General features: G+C 41.8%; 1 protein-coding gene across 3 annotated transcripts; it reads right to left on the reverse strand.

Moving 5' to 3' along the window:
• Window positions 1–12: 12 nt before the first annotated feature.
• jade1 (jade family PHD finger 1) lies at window positions 13–17,535 on the reverse strand. 3 transcript variants are annotated; one of them, XM_067479623.1, is made up of 13 exons: window positions 17,307–17,535; window positions 15,336–15,418; window positions 13,923–13,990; window positions 12,908–13,065; window positions 11,784–11,968; window positions 10,033–10,244; window positions 9,274–9,441; window positions 8,790–8,906; window positions 7,494–8,084; window positions 6,243–6,360; window positions 5,587–5,652; window positions 3,769–4,845; window positions 13–3,089 (listed from the first exon to the last, which is right to left on the reverse strand). In XM_067479623.1, exons 1-12 carry the CDS (start codon window positions 17,393–17,395, stop codon window positions 3,803–3,805), a joined length of 2,898 nt encoding a protein of 965 aa, XP_067335724.1. In that variant the 5' UTR covers window positions 17,396–17,535; the 3' UTR covers window positions 13–3,089; window positions 3,769–3,802. The 3 variants fall into 3 exon arrangements, with proteins under 3 accessions (XP_067335724.1, XP_067335726.1, XP_067335725.1); XM_067479625.1 differs by lacking the exons at window positions 13–3,089; window positions 17,307–17,535 and adding an exon at window positions 17,017–17,289 and having other exon boundaries at window positions 3,096–4,845; XM_067479624.1 differs by lacking the exons at window positions 13–3,089; window positions 5,587–5,652 and having other exon boundaries at window positions 3,096–4,845; window positions 17,307–17,532.
• Between the last annotated feature and the right edge of the window lie 334 nt (window positions 17,536–17,869).

Below are 17,869 nucleotides of genomic sequence, written 5' to 3' on the forward strand. Positions count from 1 at the left end.
GCTTAAGTGTAATGTTTGTGTGTGTGTGTGTGTGTGTGTGTGTGTGTGTGTGTGTGTGTAGGGGTTTCATTCTGTAACTACTGTCATAGTAAACCAGAGACTAATATGTACATAATGTATAAGTGGTAATAGTGATGCATCTATTGTAAATATCATACAATTTCTCTGACATTGTATGTTTTTTTTGTTGTTTTTTTTGTTTTTTTCTTGATGCAGTGCTCAAACACCTTTGCAGGATCATGCATCTGTTGAATCATGCAATAAACAGTGGTGAAACATTCATCCTGCCTCTGCTCTGCTGGACTTCTGTCACTGTCAACACTGAGTTTTATATTTATCACAGGTAAATGTTTTAAACATCTTTAAGTTGAATTGACAATATTTGTTGTTGCTCTAACAATTTAGTAACGTGGACCCCTGAGGTCCTCTTCTTCTGAATCACTAAAGCAGATGAAGAGGTTCCTTTACTTTTTCTCTTCTAATATTACCTCACTAGAGGTAAGAAGCTCTAAAAGGAGGAATCCATCCACAAAATTAGTCACCTATTTGGATTATCTCTCCTTTAGTTAGGAGACTTAACTTGAGCTTTGTCGGCTGATGTAAATAAATTGACCCTTATTTTACAGGTCCCCTATCTTCTAAAACGTAGCTGGTATTTAGCAGAAAACTATCTGGAAAGTAAAGGAGCTGTAAAATAAGGCCTGTAAAGGAATCGGTTCCTTTTTATTCTGTGTTCCCTAGATTTTAGATGCTAGATCTGTTTCTGTAGGTATATTATTAAATGTCCAATTGTGCCTCTGTGGCAATCGGCGAGCAGCAACCAGAGACTGGAAAAAAATAAATAAATAAAAATGTAAAAACTGTCTGCATGTCTAAAACATATCCCACCCCCAAAAGACTGGAACAGTGAGGCCAATTCCTTTACTTTTGCTGCAGACTGAATATGCTTAGGTTTGACTTCTAAAGAGGAACATGAGCTTCCAGGTATTTACCTGTGTATGATCTGATACACAACGTAGACAGCACCTTGTTTGAACCCACACATTTTTTCTTATGAACAAAAGTATTAGGACAGATGGACTTAAAATAGATTAAAGTGAATAAGACCCAGTATTGACTCTCTTTCGTTTGCTGTTTGTTTTACTGTCTTCAGTCTCCTTTAGTTTGGTTGGATCTTTCTTTAAATTGTCAGAGCAGATGTGTCCGTAGACGTTGGAGTTCATTTGGCTGCTGCCATGTTGTGTTACGTTACTACTGAAGACTAATGAGCCCAGGAGAAGCCGTGCAGCCTAAGCCATGACTGTGTTTCTCAGATGAGCTTGTGTGTGTGTGTGGGATCATGTGCAGATCTTTTCCATCCCTTTTGGTAAAGGTTAATCTGGGTCTTATTAGCCCATAAAAACTTTTTCCTAGAATTGTTTTAGGCTCATCTCTGTAGTTTTTGGCAAATTCCAGCCTGAGTGGTTTGCACTTTCTGGTGTAGCCTCTGCACTTTTGTTCGTCTTCTGCGAACAGTAGATCATGATAACTTCACTCCTGCCCTCTGGAGGTTGTTGCTGATGTCACTAACAGTTCCTTCAGGGTCTTTCTTTACAGCTCGTACAGCTGTCGCCAACTGCCGTTGTTTGTCTACACGTCTGTTACTTGGTACACCAGTGGTTTGTTTCTTCTTCTGGACGTTCCAAATGGTTGTGCTGGCTATGGTCCATGTTGTAATGGCTCTGCTTGGTTTTCCATCTTCTCAGCTTCACAATTGCCTGGTTTTCACGTTGGTACACCTCTTAACTATAAATGGAGTCTGAACAGGCAAAACCCAAATCTGAAACTGCGCGTAGACACTCAGCGCTATTTATTTGAATAATCACTGTCATGGGACACACCTGCCAAACTTTAGCTCCCGTGTAAAATGTGTGGGTTCAAACAAAAGGTGCCATCTTCTAAGTTGTGTATAAGATCCAGATATGCCTTAAGGTCAAACGCAAAATGTCTGTCAACAGGTAAGATAAAGGAATTGGACTCACTGTTCCAATACTTTTGGAGGGGAGTATATTTGAGTCTTTACAGAGCAAGAATGTAACTATTTAGTTGTTTTATTACAACACGTTCTGCAGTCAATATAAAATATTTTAATCACAACCAACTTCAGTATTATTGAGCATTAATTATAAGTATGTAATTATTAACGCATTATGTTGGTTAAGGACGTGTAATGAAATATTTTCACCAAAGTACTAACACTGCACTGGATCCTAATTGTCCTACAGGCTTGAAATTGTATTTGACAGTTTGTTCCAGTGGTGGTAGTAACACTTATTTACTGGACCGTTTACTAACTGTAAGCAAAAGTAGTGATGCTACGTTAGAGAAACACTTAAAGTAAAAATTAGTAAAAGTAAAAATCCTACAAATGGAAAAGCATTAGCTCCAAAAAATATTTAAAGTAACCATTTAACATCCATGAATATGTTAGTCAGAAAGGTGATAATTCAGTTTTATTATTGAGATTGAAGTGATAAGTGGAATTGTACTGGAATCCACCGCTACTTGAAATGCACTCAACAACTCCACTAACTCAACCTCTAATTTCTGACAGTTTCAACTTAAAAACTGAGAAATTATAACCTTGTAAAAGTAGAATTCATGGCAGAGCTGCTGTATTGAATGGCAATAAATTGTACAGGTGTACCTAATAAAGTGGAGTATAGCTGGGATTAATTCTAATATACTTTTTTGTAGTAATCTAAACCTGAAAAGTAGTCAAAGTATGAAGTAGCAGAAAACAGAAACGAGAAAGAGAAGTAAAAAATACCACAAGATGTTACTTTAATTTAAGTTACTGTATTGTCTTAGTTACTTTCACACCTACAGTAAATTTAGGCTCAGACCAAACAGTCAATGGTCCCAATGCGACTGACTTTTTTTTTTTTTAGTATCGTAAATGGGGGGAAATGAGCAGCAGGTCTTCAGACTTGTAGAGCTGAGACTAAAATGTTTTTTGCTTGAAGTGTAACTTGAATTGTTGCAGAACAGGAAGCTCCCGATCAAAACAACGAGACGCAGCTGTAAGTCCTTCAGAGTTTTTATTCCTCCTTAAGACAAAGACAAAACAATATTCATTTTGCATAACAGTAGTACAGCAGCGGCCAAGGGTACAAAACACGTTTAGTAATTTCAGTGTAAAAATAACTCTACTCATACCTCACACCTGTGCCATCCTCTTGTAGTGCAAACGCTTGAAATAAAAGTTAGGCACATGATGGATACAATCGCAGTTCAATTACACTTAAGTGCTGATAACGAGGAGACAGTCGTTTTCGTGGATTCTCGGTTCCTAACGTCGAGCTGAAGGGAAAATACTCTTCACTCCATCAAGAAGCATGATTTGAAAAAAACAAAACAAAAACTGACGTATACTGTTGGAGCGTCTTCAACTAAGTGCAACTGACTCATGGCCGAGTTAAATACTATGTCAAAAACAAATTACATGGCAAACTTATGGTCCCAAGCAACAATCACAACTTCTCCCTAGTTGATGCTTTTGCTTATATATCTGAGCGAGCAAGTGGCAACTTGACATCTTTCTACCTTTAAGGAAGAAAAAAACCAAACAAAAACTAGCTCAAAATAAAGTAGAAAGTCAAATATTTCCCAGTTTTACATATGTTACAAATAAAAATAAATATCAGCTCTGTATTTAATCTAGGCATTTTAGAATTTATTGAGAAAAATAAAGGTACAAACAGCGACCGTCATTCTTTCCCAACTTACACAGTGCAGCTTATTTCCAAGTGTTTCTCTGCCATCAGGAGGCCAGGACGCCTCGGCGGATGATGTCAGACCCGTAGCGGCGGCCAAGGGATGAGTCGCCCCTCAGCTGGTGGGAGTGACACCGTTTTAGGCAGGGCTCCACGTCGCCGTCGCTCGGCTTGGGGTCTGCGGCGTAGCCGTCGTTCTCCGTGCCGGCGCGGAGCCGCGTTCTTGGGTACGACGGCTCCGGCGTGTTGGTCAGAGGTCTAAGCAGGGCCTCCTCCTTCTCGGCCCTGCGCGGGATCCTGAACTTCCCCCAGCCTTTGAGGTGTCCCGCCATTGGTCCGTTGACCACGTGGGAGCTGTTCGGCTGGGTTTTCCTTAGCCAGACATTGGCCCTGGTGGGGGCGGCGTCTGACGCCGAGCTGGCTTTGTTGAGCTTAGTGTTGGTCATCGTGTCCAGAGGGATGCTGCTTCTTTTGGTCATTGCTTCATCGATGAAGTAGTCGTCTGTGTCAGAGTTCCTGATGTCCACCAGCCGGATCGACACGGTTTTCTCCAGGTGTTTTGGCCCAAACCGGTTCTTCACCTGGCTGAGGAAGCTCTCAGCACCCTCGCTCCTCTTCTTCTTCCTCCTCTCCTCCTGCTCACCCTCCTTCTCCCGTTTCTGTCGGGTCAGTGCCTCGTGTTCAGGGCCCGGAGCCTCCTTCTTAGGACCTTTCCTGCTCTCGGGTTTGTGCAGCTTGGCGATAATTGTTTCCTGAATGACGTCTGTCGTTTGAAACTTTGGGAACAGAATCTGCGGACTGATCTCAGAGTTTCGGATTTTGGTGTCGTTTCCAGTCTCAGCAGGCAAGAGCTCCTTGATTCGAGAGTTTTTACAATCCCTCTCCTTCGGTTTGCTCAGATTGTCTTTCTTGTGAGTGTGCGGTGAGTCAGACGGGCCTTTTCCGTCACTGCTCTTCCTTTTTTCCTGTTTGAAAGACCCTCGTTTGGTTTTCAGCCCAGAATGACTCCAGGAGGAGTGAGACTGGGAGCCCTGAGACGATAACCAGCCCAGAGAGAAGAGTTTCTCCAGATCCTTGGTTGAAGGGTCACCTGCAAATACACAACGTAGTACTTTAGTCCAAACTTTAAGAGAATCAAATATTTAGCTGCGATAACTACGATTTTTTTATATATATAATTAGCTAAAGGCCAAGTTTTATTCAGGACAATCGACTCAGTTGTTCATCCTTCACTTCTTACTGCTGTTAATGATTTTGTGGTTTGTTGCGATGAATTTCTAAATCATTTTAGCTGCAGTGAGAAGGTGCATTGATTGTAATATGTCTCCTTTTCATCCGTGTTCTTCTTTTAATACTTTAACCGATGCTTCTAAACATGCTGTGGTTACCCCTGTGCTTAGGAAATCCCACCTTTAAGCTTCTGTTTTATCCCATTGTAGACCAGTTTCACATTTACCTTTTTTTTTTTTTTTTTTTAATTGAAAGTTTTACAGAAAATAGTTTTTAATCCCTTTTTTATTTTAATGGTATTGATGAGAAGTTTCAGTCTGGTTTTAGATCTCGTGCGAGTACTCAATTCAGTTGTCCTCATTCTGCTAGATCTTCCAGCTGCGTTTGACACTGTGGACCATGGGATCCTTATCTGGCGTCTCGATAAGCTGGTGGGGATCTGTGGCACAGCACTTAATTGGTTCGAATCTTACCCGTCAGGTCAAACATGTTCTATTAAAGGGGGTGAGGCTTTCTCTGCTACTGTTAGTTTGTCCTTGGGGGGGGTCTATCATTCGCAAACATTTTCATTGCTATACAGATGAAGTTGAGTTATATCTACCACTGAATGGCTCATCACAAAACTCTGGCCTGGTGGTTCTTGATTGTCTGGCTGTGCAGTTTGGATCTAGTGACAAAAGGAAACCCTGTAAATACCTTCCAGTATTAACACTTTGGTCAGAAACCAGATGTTCTTTTTGACAGTGAGCTGCAATTCGATGAACAAATAAGCGCTGTGATTAAAAACATTATTTTTTAACTGCACTCACTCACCAAAGTGAAGCCTTTTCTGTTATACAAGGACTTGGAAAATGCTGTTCATGATTTTATTTCCTTAAGGCTTGACTAGTGTGATGTGCTGCATTTTGGTGTTAACCATTCAATTCCTCAGCATCTACAGTTGCTACTGTCTCTTCATTGGCTTTCTATTCTCTTCCACATCCAATATAGGATTTTATTACTCACTCTTAAAGCCCTTAATGCTCTGGCACCTTCTTATTCGGCTGATCTGGTTACTGATCACGTGGCAAAATGCAAACTCTGGTGTAAACAACAAATTTGTTATTGTGAACACATCTGTACTATTACTGACTCTAAAACAAACCAACACTTACTGTTGGTCCTGCCGTCACATATTATTGACCTGTGTGTGTGATCTTTACAGATTTAGAACCAATTTTAAACGACCAGATTGTGTGCAAACACTTGTTGACTCACCTGTGAGCAGCTCGTGATCAATCAGTCGGACTTGGTGTTGGAAGATCTGCTCCTGGACTTTCCACAGCGAACGCTTCATCTTCTCCCTCCGCGTCACCATGTAGGTTAGGTTGCGAACCTGAGGAGCAGCAGGGGGTCGGGATACACAAAGTGAATACGGGTAAACGCAGCTAAGTTACCTGTTTTGTTAATTGTGGTACATGTTTTCCAGCTGAAGGCCCCTTTCACTTTGTTAAGGACCCAACCTGCAAGTTGTGACGTTCAACTTTTCATCCTGTTTTAGAAAATCATTTCAACATTTGACTCTTGTTGACATTACAGCTACTGTTTGGCAGGATTTGGGATTTTCAGCACAAAGGGTGAAGAAAATGGGGACACAGATTTAGATCCGAGTTTCTGAAGCTGTTGATGCCTTATGGTTTAGATTATGTCCAATGCCCCTAACGTGATGTTATGTCATACATAACAGCATCATAAGGAAACGTTAACGTCAATCTCTTAAGCTACAAATACAAATAGATAGCTGAGACAACGTTCGAACGCGGTTTTGTAATTCATACTTTTACCCCTGAGGACGTTGTTTATAAATCCGGGATATTCTAATGTGGACTTTAAAAAAAATATTTTTAAGAAATCCGAGATCTAATGGAGATCTAAACAGTATTTACAGAAGTTTCACCGAGATCTAAATTTCTTTAAATTCTAAATAAAAGGAAAAGTAATATTTGTTTTGCTAATTTTACAGACCTGAGAATAATTTTTTTTTAAATTATTCTTTTTTGACCATATCATGAAAGTAGAATGTGTAAACTAACTCCCGTGTGACACTGTGCAGCAGTAACTAATTATTTGTTTTTTTGGGTCTTGTGCTTTTGTGCTGTCAGATGGAAGCCAGCTCCCATCTGACAGCCATTTTATTGCTGTTGATACTAAACAGCATACTTGGACTATGTTTCAACTACAATCCACTGAGTGAACGATGTGATGACAGACAGGGATTATCCCATCATCATAAAAGGGGGGAGGGTACTGATCTGGTTTTTCTTAAGGACAGTTGCATTTATGCACAAGAACCACTGATGGTAAATTAGCATGTCGCTACAAATTCTACGTCCAAAATTTTTACAAAAGTAACTATGGAAGTTGGGCAGCATTTGCATGATTCGCACTGTTGTAGCAGGACCTCTGAAGGCTCTTTCTGCTGCTTGCTGTGCTCCTGTGAGCTTTGATGCAGGTGAAATGGAAACCTACCCTCTCCAGGTCCTGGCGCAGGTGTGTGAAGAGCTGCAGGCGCCGCAGCAGCACCTCCTGCTCTCGCCGAGCCAGGCTCTCCTCCTCGTCCTTCCTGGGCGTGAGGAGCGGCTGGTTGAATTTGGCTTTGCGTTTCAATTTCCAGTATTGGTAGATGAAGTCCACCAGCTCCGGTGCCAGTTTCAGTTGAGCGGCCACCTCCTCCACATTGACAAACTGATAGAACTCCTCCTCCATTTCCTGCAGCTTCAGCTTGCGGAGGCTGACTCTCTTCTCCTGCTGGCGGCTGCTGAGTACATCTGGATTATTGGGTGAGTCACTGAGCTGAGGAGCCACATAAGAAGAGGAAGAGGCACCTTCATCTCCTCTTACTCTACCTCTTCTCCTGCCCTTTATGTCTCTGGCACCCTCCTTCTCCTCCTCACCTCCCGAGTCTCGGTCCCTGGACTCGGCACCCTCGAGCCCGGAGTGTTTGGGGCAGTAGGACTTGAACTTGACTTCGTCATCCTCAGTGAGGATGGTGTTCATTTCCAGGCTGGCCGTGAGGCCACACGTCACATGGAAGGCAGTCCGGCAGTTTTTCGCTGAGCACTGCAACAGCAAACAAGTTAGACCTGCAACATTAAATCCCATTCCTCTCTTTGCCATTCTTGTTAAAAATGGGTCCTTAATACATACTACACACTGTATTTAAGCAGGTTTGGAACATGATTTTTAATAGTACATGATTGGTGTGCACTATTTTACCACAGTGGAATGCACAAAGAAAATAAAGTGGCGACTGACTGTCCTCTTTATCCAATTTTGTCATTGTACAGGACTAAACTCAGTCTCTCCTCAGCTTCCAGTGATTTTGCACTAAATATTCCAGCAGGTAAACAAGGAAGCATTTGTCCAGTTAAATCACAGTCTGCACGGCTGCTGGAAGAGCTAAAATTATTAATCATGCATTGGTACATAAATAGAAATCTTGACTTTATACTTGGATTTTTCCCGCCGACTAATTCCACTGATAACAATTTTGGTGTCAGTTTTAAGCCGCCACTGTCAAAAATATGAATTATAAACGCAGTATTTTATACAACAACCAATTTGCCAGTGACAAAGTCATCGAAAAATAATAATTCTGACTGATCTGCTGCCATATCACATATCCTGCTGTGAACAAAAAAGGTTGTTCTCCACAAAACTGAGTGCAGCCTCGAATTGCGGTTTCTAATTTCTTTTAATACTTGCTAACAGCTTTTTAAGTATCATTAAATGTTTGTGGGAATGAAATGTGAGCAGTGACTCTACCTGTATACATGCTCCAGTTTTTTCTTTGCACAGGCAGCAGATCAGGGCCCATCTGTTGCTGGGAATGTGGGACACGTTTGTGATTGGCTCCATCTTCTCTGGATTCCCGATACTCACCTGCACAGCACATATGACACATAATGGGACGTGTGTCGGTCATTCAGGCAAGAAAGTACATTATCACATTGTACATTGTTACATCACTGTGCATATGTGTTTAATGACTGATGCTCTGAGGGGAGCAAAACCCCTCCAGTGGTGTTTGTGCCATTTTCTCAACAGCTGTCAGCTTTTGATGTTTCCAACTGACTGTGACTCTGGGACCACCATTCCACTCCTGTGGGGTAAACTAATATTTTCTAGCCTTCTGCTACATTTTGAGTGCTTTATAATATTTACATGTAACAAAATGTACAGTACTAAAATGCTCCACCAGCGACAGGAAGAGTCACTTATAAAAAGGTACATTAAAACTGGCAAATACCTCTGGAATCCACAAGGCACAGCTAACGTGGACCCACTTGGTTCCACTTCGGGTCGGCTTCATGGCTCCACCCTTCTTGGGACACAACTGGCACTTTGGCAGGATGCCGAGGGCGCAGATCCGGCACAGCCAGCTGCCTTTTGGAACTTTCTGGATGCCGTAACACGCCTGGTGTGAAAGCACAAACAGGAGGGGTAGCTCAGCTTCCGGAGCGCGAACAGAAACTGATACAGCAGCACTGTTTGTGGGGAGGGGGAGGTGGTGGTGATAACTCCACAGAAACCACTGATCACAAATGTAAAGTTTCACATGGCCAAATTCAGTTTGAGTGCTACTGAGTTATCATATTTCAGAAACCATTTCACATCACAGCAAAATCCCCACAACTGTCACCAGAGTAGAACTATCAAAAGTGAATGTTGTAGGTTTGTTGCTGGAAACAAGTTGAACATCTTGCACTACAAACAATGTAAAGTCCATCATAATATAAATCACATTGTGGCATCGTAGTATTTCATGCAAATGGACAGGAAAAAGACCATAGCGTTGTCATTTTTTTAAACCCGTAATGAAATGTATGAAATGTTGATGAATGTGAATAAATGTAATGTTTTGACTTTGTGCTTCTGTCTTCTTCAAATGATGTGAAGGTTGGTTAAGGTGGTGGTTGAATATGGTTGACCGTGGACTCAGGCTGTATGTCTGTTACGTTTACAATGTTTTCAGGGTGTCTTCTGATCTCGTGTGTTGACCTCTGACCTGGTGGACGCAGATGTTGCACTTGTCGCAAAACACCATCTCGTTGTTGTCCTCCCCGTCGGGCGACTGACACACGTCACACACCACGTCCTCATCATACTCGATGCCCAGACCCTCCTCCGTCTCCATGGCGTGCGTCATGTTCTCATGGCAGCGGTTCTCAAACTCCTCCATCACCTGCTCCATGGTGATCTCATCCAGCAGTGGCATGGCTGGACAAAGAGAGAGTGTTTTATTGATGTGCCCATTTTTATAATACACTATGTTTGTTTTAAATCAAACAAAAAAAAGAAAAAGAAAAAAGAATTCTATTATTTTTTTAGCAGCTGGCAGTTTGGAGATAACATGCTTTACCCTAAAAGCCACGAAATGCTTAATTATAGGGTGAAGTCATCTTGATTGAAATGACGATCTCTAAAAGATGCGTTCAAAGCACAAAAATAAGCCTGAATCAATTTAAAGGAACAAAACAAGCCAACAATAGTCTCAGATATAAACGGAAATTCCAGGAGTGGAGCTGAGAAAGTGGTAAAAGGTAAATTCAAGCTGGGATTCTCTCTTGTTAAGCACTTTTCAGTAAGCTGTTGTGTTCAAAAAAGTAATGAGTCAGCTCTTATGAGACTGTTGTTAATTAGCAGCTACAAGTGAGATGCACAAATGGAGGCCACGGCTGTTAGTGGAGCAATAGAAATAGGTCCTCATCTTAATCTTAATCTTAAAATAACGTGGGGAGACGAGGGGACTTGAAGTGCAGGTAAAAAAACATTACAAACGTGTATTAAAACACTGAAACAGATTCTTTATGCTGTAACCATTCATACTGTTGCCAGGAGGTATTAAGAACAAAGATGCACATGTGGTTACATTGGAGAAGACTGTGGATTCCGGCCCACATCACCTACATGAGAAGGATCTGCATGAACTTTCATATGAGCACCCATCTGTGGTTTAACTGACGCTCCCGGCGGTTCATTTAAAGTGTGTTGCAGACGCTTCCGAAATAATTGAATACAGATCTGTGCTATTGCAAAGCAACCAGCTGAGCGGCCTTTGTGCACAGCAACACTGTCTTTCTATGACAGACTCTTTTGTTTCCCACAAAAGCTTAAGGAGTGATAACAACTCTGCACTTGACCTCTGACCTCGCTGAATGAGAATTTCCAGACAAGGATAAATTCAATACATTACCAAAAGTAACTAGTATAACTGTATAAATTGTAGGAGGCAGAGTTGGACGTAGCAGAGCTTAAGATGTTGAGGTTCTCAGAGGGAGAGACGAGGATGGACAGGATCAGGAATGAGGACATCAGAGGGACAGCTCATGTTAGATGTTTCAGAGATAAAGTCAGAGACGCCAGATTGAGGTGGTTTGGACATGTTCAGAGGAGAAACTGTGAATATATCGGTACGAGGTTAGAGGTTAGAGCTGCCAGGCAGGAGGTGTAGAGGAAGAGCAAAGAGGAGATTTATGGATGTAGTGAGGGAGGACATGAAGTTAGTTGGTGTTAGAGAAGAGGATGCAGAGGACAGGGTTAGATGGAGGCAACTGATTCGACCCCTGGAAGTGAACAGCCCAAAGGAAAAGAAGAAGACCAAAAGCAAACTGTGTGCACAGGGCTTATAAACTGCTTTTTACACACTAACATGTAACAACAATTCTAAAATGTGAAACACAATCACATTTGGGCACGACAGCTGCAGTGACTCACTAAACCTTCACGCTCAGTGCTAACTTCCGTTCTGCGACTCACCCATATCAGCAAACTCCTTGTTGGTGATCTGCAGCCAGGCCACGTCTTCCTCGTTCAGGTCGTAGCGACACATTCCTTCCGCCAGCGTCCGGATGTCCACATAGCCCAGCACCTCTGTTCCCGACGTTCGGATCAACTTCTTTGGCCTGACAAACATGACTTCATTCCCTTTCTCTGCCAGCTCCCTGCATGACACAGCCAGGAGTCAAAAGCCTTAACATGGTGGTACAGTGCTACAATTTAAGATTCTACTTCACCTTCTTACAGCACTGCACCCTACATATTGGAGAATTACCTTTGGATATCAGATTTTTACAAACTGCCATCTTAAACCAGGGAGCAAAGTTGTTGTGTAAAACACCCAAATCACGTCATCACAGTTGGCCGCACTGCCATCTGCTCTACTAATGCAATAATGACATTTGCTGATGACACAGCTGTTGTGGGACTAATATCAAACAGCAATGAAACAAAGAAATGGAGGCGAAACAGGAGGCGAACAGATTTACACCTTGGTGCAATGACAATAACCTCACACTGAACATAAAGAAAGACTAAAGGAACTTCATAACTGATTTTACATCCACAGGGTCATTAACACAGCACAGGAAATTATTGGAACCCCACTGCCCACCCTGGAGGACAGTTTTAGGACTCTTTGTCTTCGCAGAGCCAACATAATCCCACAGGCTAAAACAGAACCCTGCCACCATGTGTTTGCCCTCTGGAAGGCGCTATAGAGCAATGAAGGCTTGCAGACAGTTTTTATCCCAGAGCCATGACTGAACTGATGAAAAACTTCCTCCCTGCCATTGTAAGATTGTTTTTTTATGTTAGTATTGGTTTTAATTTTTATTTGATTTTTATTCTGAGGATGATTGATGATGTATGTGTTTTGTTGTACTTTTGTACAATGACCAATACTCAATATTTGATGTTCATATCTATATCTATCTAATAACAATACATTACCACCTGGCAAAATGCCGTGACCCCATAAAAAATGCAGTTTAAATCGATGCCTGCGATGCAGCTAAATAAAGTAGAGATTTTTTAACGATCTTTAGGGGGGAAATTCTCACGTGTGACTTTCAGACCCTAAAGCAAAGTCATCATTGTCCTACCTGGCAACAGGTTGTGGGATTGACTGGGGGCTGACGGGCACCTGGACACCCTTCTCCCACTCCTGCCTCCAAGGGTCGGCAAGGACATAGTAATCCTCTGGGTTTAGCTGGTACGAGTCATGTAGCTTCATGGCGGTGATCAGGTCCGTCCTGAAAACCTGCAGCAGTATGTGACAACACATGTCAAACTATATTTCCCAGCAGGTGGCAGTGACTGATTACTGGTGTTACACCGACTGTAGAGAGGAACAGCTGGTGTTTTTTTTTTTTTTACTTTAGTTTTTCTTAAATATTCAGTAAAGCTATTAGCAAGTGCAACATGAACACACAGAAAACACCACATGACAAAGAAAAGCATTTGAATGCAGTAACACCTTATTTCAGTAACAAACCTTATGTGTTGGCCTGTGCAACGGCCCCAAAGTTGCAAAAAATGCAGATTTAACTACGATTAGTTTAATGTTCAATTAAATTAAACAATATTACAAAAATATCTCAATATTTTGATAAGCAAGTACATTTAATGTTTTGAGCAAAAGTGACGCAAGTTTGAGGTTTCATGGTTCTTAAAAGAAAAGTTTTCCATCGATTGACTAAAAGATAAACTGTTAATTGGTAGTTGCAGCAATTCTAATTTACTTATTCAATGTTTAAACATACACTTTTCCATAGAGATACTGTATATCAGTGTTGACATAAGCTAAAAAAACAAACAAAAAACCCCCCCAAACAAACAAGGAACTAGCCAATCAGAGTCCAGCGTAGAGCAGAGTCATTGTTTTGCTTTAATTTGATTGGCTCTTGCTCAAAGGGCATGTACAGTGGCCTGCAAGGACCAAGTCCACAGACTGAACACTAGATCACAGTAGAAACAGACACTATCTAGTGGGAAAATACATAAATAAATATGTCAAAATAGGAAAAAGTACAAATAACTGGACATATCCTATGACTTGTACATGTTTACTGCATTTATATTATCCTTCAGCATCCTGATTATTAGTTGCATGCATACCTCAGAGGGTTTCTGCCCAGTCCCCCTCCTGGGCTGTGATGAGTACTGGGACCAGCAGATAGAATTACCTGGAGGAGAAACACCACAGGGTGTTAAAGTCCTCAGCATTTTCATTCATTGTCTATAGCTGATTGTCGCTCTAATGAACAATTTCACACCTTCAAAAGGCAAATGGATTTTCCCCACAGGGGAAAACTTGTACACGTGTGGGTTATTTTGAGAGTCCAAAGGGTGTAACCTGCATTTTCTGTTTCAAATTCATTTCACTGCAAGACAGTAGCTTGAATCTAGAGTTACCATAAAATCACTAACAACGTACAGTTGGATGCAAAGTTTTTTAACCTCTTATTTTGAAACTGCGAGAAGAGTAAAATGTCAACAAAATATTCAAAGGTATTATGCTGATACAAATGTTCCCTCCTCATACATTTAGAGTTATTGTCAAGGGGGAAACTTTGGCACTTGGACTGAAATGACATGAAGGGGATGCCAGCTTAACCCAAACCTAACAATAGTAGTGCACAATCTGCAAGTAATGTTCTTTCATCATCAGAAGAAACCAAAATGGTCAAGGAATGTATGGGGGGGAAAAAAAGGTTATACTAAAATAATAAATAAATAATAATAAACTAATTTAAAATGAGGTGAAGTTCCTTTTCTAGCCCATTTTTAAAAAGCTATCAGCCACTATTTTTAGAAGAAGCAGTCTTAGTCTTCATCAGTAGCAACAACATAACTACCTTGGTTTTCAGCTCATTTGACATGAAAAACAGTAATTACTTTACTAAACTCCAAATGAGACGAGGCTAAAAGACATTTCCAGTAAGAGCCTGGGATTTGGTTTTATGCCATGCGACGCATCCGATAAACGAGAAGATGAGAAAATCCAAACAGCAATAGGAAGCATCTACACATGCAACTGGCTTTATGTAATTTACAACTTGCCCCAGCGTTTTGTTAAATGAGGCAAAGCCCACCCATTAAAGGATTTGTGGAGGAGGAAACAAACACTGCAATCTGTTCTCTGATGTAAGCCTGTCCACCTGACCTGTCAGGATGTCCATAAAGGTCTAAATGTCCCCTTTGCTCCTACTCTGCCCTGCTTCACAGACCTCCCTCCTTTTTTCCTTAATCGTAACCCACCTGCGGCAAACATGTTCTGACAAAACAAACTGTATGTCACAAACCACCTCTTTTACAAGTGACAGTAACTAAGCAACATTGAATTAGATTCTACATCATTAACTCACTGTTATAATTTACTTTAAGCCAAATTTTCATTTTGATGTATTCAATGACAAAAGTTTACATAAACCTTTGAAACTCCAGATGGTGTTATGGATGTGGTGACCTTATCCAAGGATGTATTTGAGCCTGATATGAATGTGTCAGCAGAGACCATATTTTACTTACTTCCATTGTCAGAGTCATCACTGCTGCTGAGGTGCCTGCCTCTCTTCATCATCGTCTGTTTGCAGGGCTCCAACGTAGGAACACTTCAAGAACCAGACAGGCAGTTAACTTACAGGAGGAAGTAGCAACACGACACAACATAAAGATCTTGGCAGCAAAATTTTCTGAATCAAACACTGACATATTTGGAGAACTGCACTGACTAAGAAAAAACTAATTAATTATTTGTAGATCTTAAACTGTTGCCACGAAACAACACATCTGAAGACACCACAGGACCCAGGCCAGAGATAGATTCCCAAATATATATTTCAAGTTTCCTGATGTTTCAAAACACAATCAAAAATAACAATTATAGCAAATGCGGTAAGCTGAATCTTATATCATTTGACTGGAAGTTAAATCATCAGCAAACAGCAACAGCACCAACTTCGGAGGACACAAAAACGATGCCTAATTAAGCCACTAAATAAAAACTATTTTCTTGCTCAAGTCACAAACATTACCAACGTAATACAGTTAATCAGAAACACATGCAATACCATTGCTGGGAAGGGTTGATATGCAGTTTTAAAATGCCAAACATTGATATGGATAAATTAACTCGATCTTGAAATTCTATATGGTCCTACTATCCTAATGTGATTATTTACTTGTGATATACTGAAATGTCAAAAGCAGAGGTTACCAAAGCCCTGATACTGAAATATAAAACTTGTCACATTTCCACCTGTATTCTTTGCTGATCTGACAGCACACCAGCCCTGCAGCTGCAGAGATGTGCACACACACACACACACACACACACCACAATCACTGATCCAGCGATGACAACAAGACGTTACCACATGCAACAGACAGGAAACAGCGCCTTGTAGCGCAATGAGCTCAGCTTGCAGCGAGCTAAAAACATCAAGGATTCTCAGCTCCCGACAGGTGGAAATCACTCAGGGTCTGCTGCTGCCAGCGTGCACAGGGGGAAAGGTGCTAACCCTAAATTGGCTGGCTAGGCTAACAGCAGGCTGGCCATGGTTTGTGTGACGCCCCTACTTCCAGCACAGCGACAGCCGAAAGTATAAGCTAACTGCTAGCTAACTAGCAGCTAACTGAAGCTAACGGCAGACAAAGAGCGAGTGTCGTTTAATGTGAGCACAGCAGCACGCACAAAACAAGAGCGCGATTCTGCGAAATGATCTCGATTTGCCTCGAAGCAGAACGCACAGCGCTGCAATTCAGCGAGAAGGCAGATTGTAGCTGGCTAACGTTAGCTCGAATTGCTAATCTCCACCACCGTTATGCAACATGTGGGCCCACCCACACCCGGCGCCCGAAGTGGAGTTGTTTATGTCATTTTATTCAACACAGCTCCAGCGGTGCTCTTAGAACAAACGCTTTCGCAAACCAGCACACAAGACGTAGCGTTGACCATTTGTGCTAGACGTGCACAATTAGCTGAAGGCGTCTAAGCAGCGTGCACGTTAACGTTACGTTTAGCTGACGTTTGTGGTTAACAACAGCTAGCGTGTTAGCTGGAGGCTAAGCTACACGTATGTCACCGTTGTTGTGCTTAGCATTAGCCACGCTGCTAACGTACCGCGGACTTGTACGGTGCCCCCCATAATTCCCATATCACAGTTATCCGTCAAAGGTTAAGGGTCAGTTATTGATTCCAACACACTACCTGAAAACACAGTCAACACACGCATGGAAGTGTTACTTAATACGAGAACGCTGTTTGCGATCTGTGCTGCTAACCAACGGGGAGCGCAGCGGCAGGTTTACCAGTGATCCACTGGCTGAGGTTAATCTTTGGCGCCATTTTAAATGACGATGTCGCGTTTTCCTAGCGGACTGCTAGGTGCGACCGTGGTAGAACAGAAACTCGCCCAAATATCCCGATAAGAACATTCTGGTAGAAATGCATTTGGATTAAAACAACGTAGAGTTGAAAATAAACTGGACAGTACATACAGAGCACGTCGGGCCGATGCGAGCTGGTGTTTTAGTTTGATGCGAAGCGCAGTTTTTGCTGTGAGTTCCGCTTGACCCGCATTCCACATACACAAACAGTGAGCGGCGGCGGCGGCGGCGGCCGAGGAGGAGGTTACACAGCCCGGACTGCAACTGCGCGTGTGCCGCCGCTGGAGGGCGCCAGAAAGCCCGTGGACCGGCGCCGGTAATCCAGCAGCTCCGAGATCTGAGGCGAGAAAGGCCGTTTAACCATCGCGATGTCCGTGTCGTGTTCCCAGTGACCAACTTCAGTAATCATAATCATAATAATTTCAGATTAACAGTCATGCAAGTCTGTTCGATTTGCCAGGGAGTTAATTTTAGGTTATGAGGGTTTTTTAACTACGTTTGGTTGCAGAGCGTAAACGCAGAATGGTTGAACAAATAAAGTTTGCATGCGTTGCTTCTATATCCATCAATAAAATAATATTGGCCAAATCTTCTGTACAGTTATACACAAATCATTTATACGACACTTGAAAGCGATTTTTTTAAATCCCAAAAATACATTTTGATTAAAAAAA

Source organism: Channa argus, chromosome 16, assembly GCF_033026475.1.
Source record: "Channa argus isolate prfri chromosome 16, Channa argus male v1.0, whole genome shotgun sequence".
In the NCBI taxonomy this organism is placed as follows: Eukaryota; Metazoa; Chordata; class Actinopteri; order Anabantiformes; family Channidae; genus Channa; species Channa argus.